The following is a 10,965-nucleotide window of genomic DNA, read 5'->3' as shown; positions in this document are numbered from 1 at the left end:
TGCAGCTTTACATCCTGTTGTTGTTGTGGATGCTGCTGCAGCTTTGTATCCTGTTATTGTTGTGGATGCTGCTGCAGCTTTGTATCCTGTTGTTGTTGTGGATGCTGCTGCAGCTTTACATCCTGTTATTGTTGTGGATGCTGCTGCAGCTTTACATCCTGTTGTTGTTGTGGATGCTGCTGCAGCTTTGTATCCTGTTATTGTTGTGGATGCTGCTGCAGCTTTGTATCCTGTTATTGTTGTGGATGCTGCTGTAGCTTTGTATCCTGTTATTGTTGTGGATGCTGCTGCAGCTTTGTATCCTGTTATTGTTGTGGATGCTGCTGCAGCTTTGTATCCTGTTACTGTTGTGGATGCTGCTGCAGCTTTGTATCCTGTTGTTGTTGTGGATGCTGCTGCAGCTTTACATCCTGTTATTGTTGTGGATGCTGCTGCAGCTTTGTATCCTGTTATTGTTGTGGATGCTGCTGCAGCTTTGTATCCTGTTATTGTTGTGGATGCTGCTGCAGCTTTGTATCCTGTTATTGTTGTGGATGCTGCTGCAGCTTTACATCCTGTTGTTGTTGTGGATGCTGCTGCAGCTTTACATCCTGTTGTTGTTGTGGATGCTGCTGCAGCTTTGCATCCTGTTGTTGTTGTGGATGCTGCTGCAGCTTTGTATCCTGTTGTTGTTGTGGATGCTGCTGCAGCTTTACATCCTGTTGTTGTTGTGGATGCTGCTGCAGCTTTGTATCCTGTTATTGTTGTGGATGCTGCTGCAGCTTTACATCCTGTTGTTGTTGTGGATGCTGCTGCAGCTTTACATCCTGTTGTTGTTGTGGATGCTGCTGCAGCTTTACATCCTGTTGTTGTTGTGGATGCTGCTGCAGCTTTACATCCTGTTATTGTTGTGGATGCTGCTGCAGCTTTACATCCTGTTGTTGTTGTGGATGCTGCTGCAGCTTTGTATCCTGTTGTTGTTGTGGATGCTGCTGCAGCTTTACATCCTGTTGTTGTTGTGGATGCTGCTGCAGCTTTGCTTCCTGTTGTTGTTGTGGATGCTGCTGCAGCTCTACATCCTGTTGTTGTTGTGGATGCTGCTGCAGCTTTGTATCCTGTTATTGTTGTGGATGCTGCTGCAGCTTTACATCCTGTTGTTGTTGTGGATGCTGCTGCAGCTTTACATCCTGTTGTTGTTGTGGATGCTGCAGCAGCTTTACATCCTGTTGTTGTTGTGGATGCTGCTGCAGCTTTACATCCTGTTATTGTTGTGGATGCTGCTGCAGCTTTACATCCTGATGTTGTTGTGGATGCTGCTGCAGCTTTACATCCTGTTGTTGTTGTGGATGCTGCTGCAGCTTTGTATCCTGTTATTGTTGTGGATGCTGCTGCAGCTTTGTATCCTGTTGTTGTTGTGGATGCTGCTGCAGCTTTACATCCTGTTATTGTTGTGGATGCTGCTGCAGCTTTACATCCTGTTGTTGTTGTGGATGCTGCTGCAGCTTTGTATCCTGTTATTGTTGTGGATGCTGCTGCAGCTTTGTATCCTGTTATTGTTGTGGATGCTGCTGTAGCTTTGTATCCTGTTATTGTTGTGGATGCTGCTGCAGCTTTGTATCCTGTTATTGTTGTGGATGCTGCTGCAGCTTTGTATCCTGTTATTGTTGTGGATGCTGCTGCAGCTTTGTATCCTGTTGTTGTTGTGGATGCTGCTGCAGCTTTACATCCTGTTATTGTTGTGGATGCTGCTGCAGCTTTGTATCCTGTTATTGTTGTGGATGCTGCTGCAGCTTTACATCCTGTTATTGTTGTGGATGCTGCTGCAGCTTTACATCCTGTTGTTGTTGTGGATGCTGCTGCAGCTTTGTATCCTGTTATTGTTGTGGATGCTGCTGTAGCTTTGTATCCTGTTATTGTTGTGGATGCTGCTGCAGCTTTGTATCCTGTTATTGTTGTGGATGCTGCTGCAGCTTTGTATCCTGTTATTGTTGTGGATGCTGCTGCAGCTTTGTATCCTGTTGTTGTTGTGGATGCTGCTGCAGCTTTACATCCTGTTGTTGTTGTGGATGCTGCTGCAGCTTTACATCCTGTTGTTGTTGTGGATGCTGCTGCAGCTTTACATCCTGTTATTGTTGTGGATGCTGCTGCAGCTTTACATCCTGTTATTGTTGTGGATGCTGCTGCAGCTTTGTAACCTGTTGTTGTTGTGGATGCTGATGCAGCTTTACATCCTGTTATTGTTGTGGATGCTGATGCAGCTTTACATCCTGTTATTGTTGTGGATGCTGCTGCAGCTTTACATCCTGTTGTTGTTGTGGATGCTGCTGCAGCTTTACATCCTGTTGTTGTTGTGGATGCTGCTGCAGCTTTACATCCTGTTGTTGTTGTGGATGCTGCTGCAGCTTTACATCCTGTTGTTGTTGTGGATGCTGCTGCAGCTTTGTATCCTGTTATTGTTGTGGATGCTGCTGCAGCTTTGTATCCTGTTGTTGTTGTGGATGCTGATGCAGCTTTACATCCTGTTATTGTTGTGGATGCTGCTGCAGCTTTACATCCTGTTGTTGTTGTGGATGCTGCTGCAGCTTTGTATCCTGTTATTGTTGTGGATGCTGCTGCAGCTTTGTATCCTGTTATTGTTGTGGATGCTGCTGTAGCTTTGTATCCTGTTATTGTTGTGGATGCTGCTGCAGCTTTGTATCCTGTTATTGTTGTGGATGCTGCTGCAGCTTTGTATCCTGTTATTGTTGTGGATGCTGCTGCAGCTTTGTATCCTGTTGTTGTTGTGGATGCTGCTGCAGCTTTACATCCTGTTATTGTTGTGGATGCTGCTGCAGCTTTGTATCCTGTTATTGTTGTGGATGCTGCTGCAGCTTTGTATCCTGTTATTGTTGTGGATGCTGCTGCAGCTTTGTATCCTGTTATTGTTGTGGATGCTGCTGCAGCTTTGTATCCTGTTGTTGTTGTGGATGCTGCTGCAGCTTTGTATCCTGTTGTTGTTGTGGATGCTGCTGCAGCTTTTCATCCTGTTGTTGTTGTGGATGCTGCTGCAGCTTTACATCCTGTTGTTGTTGTGGATGCTGCTGCAGCTTTGTATCCTGTTGTTGTTGTGGATGCTGCTGCAGCTTTGTATCCTGTTATTGTTGTGGATGCTGCTGCAGCTTTGTATCCTGTTATTGTTGTGGATGCTGCTGCAGCTTTGTATCCTGTTATTGTTGTGGATGCTGCTGCAGCTCTGTATCCTGTTATTGTTGTGGATGCTGCTGCAGCTTTTCATCCTGTTATTGTTGTGGATGCTGCTGCAGCTTTGCTTCCTGTTGTTGTTGTGGATGCTGCTGCAGCTTTGTATCCTGTTGTTGTTGTGGATGCTGCTGCAGCTTTACTTCCTGTTATTGTTGTGGATGCTGCTGCAGCTTTACATCCTGTTGTTGTTGTGGATGCTGCTGCAGCTTTGTATCCTGTTGTTGTTGTGGATGCTGCTGCAGCTTTACTTCCTGTTGTTGTTGTGGATGCTGCTGCAGCTTTACTTCCTGTTATTGTTGTGGATGCTGCTGCAGCTTTACTTCCTGTTATTGTTGTGGATGCTGCTGCAGCTTTACTTCCTGTTATTGTTGTGGATGCTGCTGCAGCTTTACTTCCTGTTATTGTTGTGGATGCTGCTGCAGCTTTACTTCCTGTTATTGTTGTGGATGCTGCTGCAGCTTTACTTCCTGTTATTGTTGTGGATGCTGCTGCAGCTTTACATCCTGTTGTTGTTGTGGATGCTGCTGCAGCTTTGTATCCTGTTATTGTTGTGGATGCTGCTGTTTCATCTTTCACATTGTTGCAGTGAGTTGCACCTCATTTGAATCGGAGCAAAGAGGATGCTGGGAAATGTTGAACGAGTGTTATGGTAGGGTTATGATAAGACATTTGTATCTCACCTCAGTCTAGGTCAGGTTGTGTTGAAAGAGTCTTATGGTAAGGTCATGGTATGGTTATGATAAGGTTATGATCTGGTTATGGTTATGTTAAGGTTATAATAAGGTTGTGATAAGGTTGTGATAAGGTTATGGTATGGTTATGATAAGGTTGCGTCTCACCTCTCCATCTCTGGTCCATGGTTGTCCATTCTGGGGATACTTGTTCTGGTTCAGCCTCTTCTTCTGTCCTCCATCTGCAAACTTACAGAGTAGAGGTTCTACAGGAGCTGTGAGAGAGAGAGGGAGAGAGAGAGACAGAGAGAGAGAGAGAGAGAGAGAGAGAGAGAGAGAGAGAGAGAGAGAGAGAGAGAGAGAGAGAGAGAGAGGGAGAGGGAGAGGGAGAGGGAGAGAGGGAGAGAGGGAGAGAGGGAGAGAGAGAGAGAGAGAGAGAGAGAGAGAGAGAGAGAGACAGAAAGAGAGAGAGACAGAAAGAGAGAGAGACAGAAAGAGAGAGAGACAGAAAGAGAGAGAGACAGACAGAGAGAGAGAGATGAGACAGAGAGAGAGAGATGAGACAGAGAGAGAGAGATGAGACAGAGAGAGAGAGGCAGAAAGAGAGAGCGAAATAGAGAGAGAGAGAGAGGCAGAGAGAGAGAGAGAGGCAGAGAGAGAGAGAGAGGCAGAGAGAGAGAGAGAGGGAGAGAGAGAGAGAGAGAGAGAGAGAGAGAGAGAGAGAGAGAGAGAGAGAGAGCGAGAGAGAGAGAAATAGTTAAGAGTCAGTCTACCAGTGTACAATCTGAGAAGAAAGAAAGAGTTGGTTCCCCGGCTCCCTCTAAAACATCCTTCAGCCAACTGAAGTTGTAGCAGAACCTTGTGGGGAACCCTGTAGAACCCTGGCCATGGGTTCGCCATCCACATAACCATCTGAAGCCACTCTTCTCGTTCATGTCAGGTAAATGGTCCAAACCTGACATCGTAACAACCCAACCCTGACATCGTAACAACCCAAACCTGACATCGTAACAACCCAAACCTGACATCGTAACAACCCAAACCTGACATCGTAACAACCCAACCCTGACTTTAAATCAACCTAACCAAACCTAACCAAAGCACAGAGCCTGAGAGTGTTTAAACTAACACACCTTAACATAATTAACTCAGTCTGACCTCCAGGCTCCAACAGCTAATACAACTCTACACTTTGACCTTTTCATTTTCTATAAAAGGACAAACAAACTTTCGGGATCCAGACTGAAAGAGAAAACGTGGATGGGAAAAAAGACTGTGTGACCTTTCTCACAATAGCTCATTTGACTGAGATTTCCACGTGGAATTTATGTCCCTTATGCCCTCTGACCTTTAGGAAGCAGAGATGACTCCTGAACCTTAATATACAGTGTGTTTGGAAAGTATTCAGACCCCTTCCCTTTTAACACATTTTGTTACGTTACAGCCTTATTCGGCAGGTAGTCTAGTGGTTAGAGCATTGGACTTGTAACCAAAAGGTTGCAAGATTGAATCCCCGAGCTGACAAGGTAAAAATCTGTCGATTTGGTCTAAATGCCAAGTGTCACGTCTGGGGGAAACCTGGCACCATTCCTACAGTGAAGCATGGTGGTGGCAGCATCATTCTGTGGGGATGTTTTTCAACAGCAGGGATTGGGAGACTAGTTAGGATCAAGGCAAAGACAAACGGAGCAAAGTACAGAGAGATCCTTGATGAAAACCTGCTCCAGAGCGCTCAGGACCTCAGACTGGGGTGAAGGTCCACCTTCCAACAGGACCACGACCCTAAGCACACAGACAAGACAATGCAGGAGTGGCTTCGGGACAAGTCTCTGAAAGTCCTTGAGTGGACCAGCCAGAGCCCGGACTTGAACCCGACCGAACATCTCTGGAGAGACCTGAAAATAGCTGTGCAGCGACGCTCCCCATCCAACCTGACAGAGCTTGAGAGGATCTGCAGAGAAGAATGGGAGAAACTCCCCAAATACAGGTGTGCCAAGCTTGTAGCGTCATACCCAAGAAGACTTGAGGCTGTAATCACTGCCAAAGGTGCTTCAACAAAGTACTGAGTAAAGGGTCTGAATACTTATGTAAATGTAATATTTCAGTTTTTCATTTTTCAATTAGCAAAAATTTCTGAAAAAAAGGTTTTGCTTTGTCATTAAGGGGTATTTTGTGTAGATTTATGAGGGGGAAAAAACTATTTAATAAATTTTAGAATAAGGCTGTAACGTAGCAAAATGTGGAAAAAGTGAAGGGGTCTGAATACTTTCCAAATGCACTGTACAGAATGTGTGTATTTTCTTCAACACATATACCATATGTACTGGACATGTACTAGACATTAACTATATGTACTATATATGTACTGTGTACTATATGTACTAGATAGGTACTATATGTACTAGACATGTACTGTATTATATGTATTGAACATGTACTATATGTACTAGACATGTACTATATGTACTGGACATGTACTATATGTACTAGACATGTACTATATGTACTATATATATATACTATATATGTACAATATGTACTAGATGTGTACTATATGTACTGGACATGTACTGTATTTACTAGACATGTACTATATGTACTAGACATGTACTATATGTACTAGATATGTACTATATGTACTAGATGTGTACTATATGTACTAGATGTGTAGTATATGTACTGGACATGTACTGTATTTACTAGACATGTACTATATGTACTGGACATGTACTATATGTACGAGATATGTACTATATTTACTAGATATGTACGAGCTTTGTACTAGATATGAACTAGATATGTACTAAATATGAACTATATGTACTAGATATGTACTATATGTACTGGACATTGGACACTGCCTGTATGGTGACGATGGGACCTCACATGATGAGACAGAGAGATACTGTAGACGGGTTTACGCAACTAACACCACAAGACACACTGACGTGTAACGGACACTGACGTGTAACGGACACTGACGTGTAACGGACACTGACGTGTAACGGACATCTGAGAAGACAGAGAGGGGAGAACGAGGCGATTCAGAGATCAACCTTGAACCAGACTGTCTGAATGACTAATACAACCTGCAGGATACATGACTTTATATTCACCCCTACACACACACACACACGCACATACATACACACACACACGCACGCACGCACACACATACATACACACACACACACACACACACACACACACACACACACACACACACACACACACACACACACACACACACACACACACACACACACACACACACACACACAGGACTTTATGTTCATCCCTCCAGCTGTGTTAACTAGTCAGAGGAAAACAGTGTTGCTCTGCATCCGTAATGATGTAGCTGCACGGATCCCCACATAGCTGTAGGGCAGCACTGTACAGGGGATAGGGTCCCATTTGGGATGTAGCCTGGGCAACAACAATACAACAATTCATGTTCCCTGGTGGTGTAGGGCTATACATTCATGTTACCTGGTGGTGTAGGGCTATACATTCATGTTCCCTGGTGGTGTAGGGCTATACATTCATGTTACCTGGTGGTGTAAGGCTATACATTCATGTTACCTGGTGGTGTAAGGCTATACATTCATGTTCCCTGGTGGTGTAGGGCTATACTATCATGTTACCTGGTGGTGTAGGGCTATACATTCATGTTCCCTGGTGGTGTAAGGCTATACATTCATGTTACCTGGTGGTGTGGGGCTATACATTCATGTTACCTGGTGGTGTGGGGCTATACATTCATGTTACCTGGTGGTGTAAGGCTATACATTCATGTTACCTGGTGGTGTGGGGCTATACATTCATGTTACCTGGTGGTGTAGGGCTATACATTCATGTTCCCTGGTGGTGTAAGGCTATACATTCATGTTCCCTGGTGGTGTAAGGCTATACATTCATGTTACCTGGTGGTGTAAGGCTATACATTCATGTTCCCTGGTGGTGTAGGGCTATACATTCATGTTACCTGGTGGTGTAGGGCTATACATTCATGTTCCCTGGTGGTGTAAGGCTATACATTCATGTTACCTGGTGGTGTGGGGCTATACATTCATGTTACCTGGTGGTGTGGGGCTATACATTCATGTTACCTGGTGGTGTAAGGCTATACATTCATGTTACCTGGTGGTGTGGGGCTATACATTCATGTTACCTGGTGGTGTGGGGCTATACATTCATGTTACCTGGTGGTGTAAGGCTATACATTCATGTTCCCTGGTGGTGTGGGGCTATACATTCATGTTACCTGGTGGTGTGGGGCTATACATTCATGTTACCTGGTGGTGTGGGGCTATACATTCATGTTACCTGGTGGTGTGGGGCTATACATTCATGTTACCTGGTGGTGTAAGGCTATACATTCATGTTACCTGGTGGTGTGGGGCTATACATTAATGTTACCTGGTGGTGTAAGGCTATACATTCATGTTACCTGATGGTGTGGGGCTAGTGGTGTGGGGCTATACATTCATGTTACCTGGTGGTGTGGGGCTATACATTCATGTTACCTGGTGGTGTGGGGCTATACATTCATGTTACCTGGTGGTGTAGGGCTATACATTCATGTTACCTGGTGGTTTGGGGCTATACATTCATGTTACCTGGTGGTGTAAGGCTATACATTCATGTTACCTGGTGGTGTGGGGCTATACATTCGTGTTACCTGGTGGTGTAAGGCTACACATTCATGTTACCTGGTGGTGTGGGGCTATACATTCATGTTACCTGGTGGTGTGGAGCTATACATTCATGTTACCTGGTGGTGTAGGGGTATACATTCATGTTACCTGGTGGTGTGGAGCTATGCATGCATGTTACCTGGTGGTGTGGGGCTATACATTCATGTTCCTTGGTGGTGTAAGGCTATACATTCATGTTCCTTGGTGGTGTGGGGCTATACATTCATGTTACCTGGTGGTGTAGGGGTATACATTCATGTTCCCTGGTGGTTTGGGGCTATACATTCATGTTACCTGGTGTTGTAAGGCTATACATTCATGTTCCTTGGTGGTGTGGGGCCATAAATTCATGTTCCTTGGTGGTGTAAGGCTATACATTTAAGTTACCTGGTGGTGTGGGGCTATACATTCATGTTCCCTGGTGGTGTAAGGCTATACATTCATGTTACCTGGTGGTGTAAGGCTATACATTCATGTTCCTTGGTGGTGTGGGGCTATACATTCATGTTCCCTGGTGGTGTAAGGCTATACATTCATGTTACCTGGTGGTGTGGGGCTGTACATTAATGTTCCTTGGTGGTGTAAGGCTATACATTCATGTTCCTTGGTGGTGTGGGTCTATACATTCATGTTACCTGGTGGTGTAAGGCTATACATTCATGTTCCCTGGTGGTGTAAGGCTATACATTCATGTTACCTGGTGGTGTAAGGCTATACATTCATGTTCCCTGGTGGTGTGGGGCTATACATTCATGTTACCTAGTGGTGTAAGGCTATACATTCATGTTACCTGGTGGTGTAAGGCTATACATTCATGTTCCCTGGTGGTGTGGGGCTATACATTCATGTTACCTAGTGGTGTAAGGCTATACATTCATGTTACCTGGTGGTGTAAGGCTATACATTCATGTTGTTCACAAACAACAGAGAGAAAAAAGCAGGTCCCTTGTCTCCCACTTACTTCAGAAAGGAACAAAACATATTACATAAGAAGAGGTGGGAAAGGAGATGTTGGGGGAGGGGGGGGAGGGGGGGTACTGAGGGGAGAGTAGACTACTGAGGATTCAGAGAAAACAGGTGTTGGGGGGGGAAGAGAACAAAGTCTTCTCATGCTTTGTTGATTTCAAAAAAGCTTTCGACTTAAATTGGCATGAGGGTCTGCTATACAAATTGATTGAAAGTGGTGTTGGGGGAAAAACATACGACATTATAAAATCCATGTTCACACACAACAAATGTGAGGATAAAATTAGCAAAAAACACACACATTTCTTCCTACAGGGCCGTGAGGTGAGACAGGGATGTAGCTTAAGCCCCACCCTCTTCAACATATATATCAACGAATTGGCGCGGGCACTAGAACAGTCTGCAGCACCCGGCCTCACCCTACTAGAATCTGAAGTCAAATGTCTACTGTTTGCTGATGATCTGGTGTTTCTGTCACCAACCAAGGAGGGCCTACAGCAGCACCTAGATCTTCTACACGGATTCTGCCAGAACTGGGCCCTGACAGTAAATCTCAGTAAGACCAAAATAATGGTGTTCCAAGAAAGGTCCAATTGCCAGGACCACAAATACAAATTCCATCTAGACACCGTTGTCCTAGAGCACACAAAAAACGATACATACCTTGGCCTAAACATCAGCGCCACAGGTAACTTTAACAAAGCTGTGAACGATCTGACAGACAAGGCAAGAAGGGCCTTCTATACCATCAAAAGGAACATATAATTCGACATACCAACTAGGATCCGGCAAAAAATACTTGAATCAGTTATAACACCTATTGCCTTTTATGGTGGTCCCGTGTGGCTCAGTTGGTAGAGCATGGCGCTTGCAACGCCAGGGTTGTGGGTTCATTCCCCACGGGGGGACCAGGATGAATATGTATGAACTTTCCAATTTGTAAGTCGCTCTGGATAAGAGCGTCTGCTAAATGACTTAAATGTAAAATGTAAATGGTTGTGAGGTCTGGGGTCCGCTCACTAACCAAGAATTCACAAAATGGGACAAACACCAAATTGAGACTCTGCATGCAGAGCAGAATAACATTCAATTCTACAACCACCGAAAAGGAATCAATTCCCAAACCTTCCATAACAAAGCCATCACCTACAGAGAGATCCTGGGGTTCTGTTCACAAACACAAACAGACCCCACAGAGCCCAAGGACAGCAACACAATTAGACCCAACCAAATCATGAGAAAACAAAAAGATAATTACTTGACACATTGGAAAGAATTAACTAAAAAACTGAAACTAGAATGATATTTGTCCCTAAACAGAGAGTACACAGTGGCAGAATACCTGACCACTGTGACTGACCCAAAATAAAGGAAAGCTTTGACTATGTACAGACTCAGTGAGCATAGCCTTG

General features: G+C 44.6%; 1 protein-coding gene across 3 annotated transcripts in view; it reads right to left on the bottom strand.

The window, feature by feature from the left end:
• LOC139572861 (RNA-binding motif, single-stranded-interacting protein 3-like) overlaps nucleotides 1-10,965 on the bottom strand; it is a 336,861-nt gene that overhangs the window by 138,406 nt on the left and 187,490 nt on the right. For all 3 annotated transcript variants that reach the window (XM_071395677.1, XM_071395676.1, XM_071395678.1), the window contains exon 7: nucleotides 4,059-4,165. In XM_071395677.1, the coding sequence (XP_071251778.1) occupies nucleotides 4,059-4,165 (107 nt within the window). The remainder of the gene's footprint in view (nucleotides 1-4,058; nucleotides 4,166-10,965) is intronic.

Source organism: Salvelinus alpinus, chromosome 4 (assembly GCF_045679555.1).
Source record: "Salvelinus alpinus chromosome 4, SLU_Salpinus.1, whole genome shotgun sequence".
Classification (NCBI taxonomy): Eukaryota; Metazoa; Chordata; class Actinopteri; order Salmoniformes; family Salmonidae; genus Salvelinus; species Salvelinus alpinus.
Note: the sequence above shows the minus strand (reverse complement) of the source record. Positions and strands in the feature narration are given on the sequence as shown.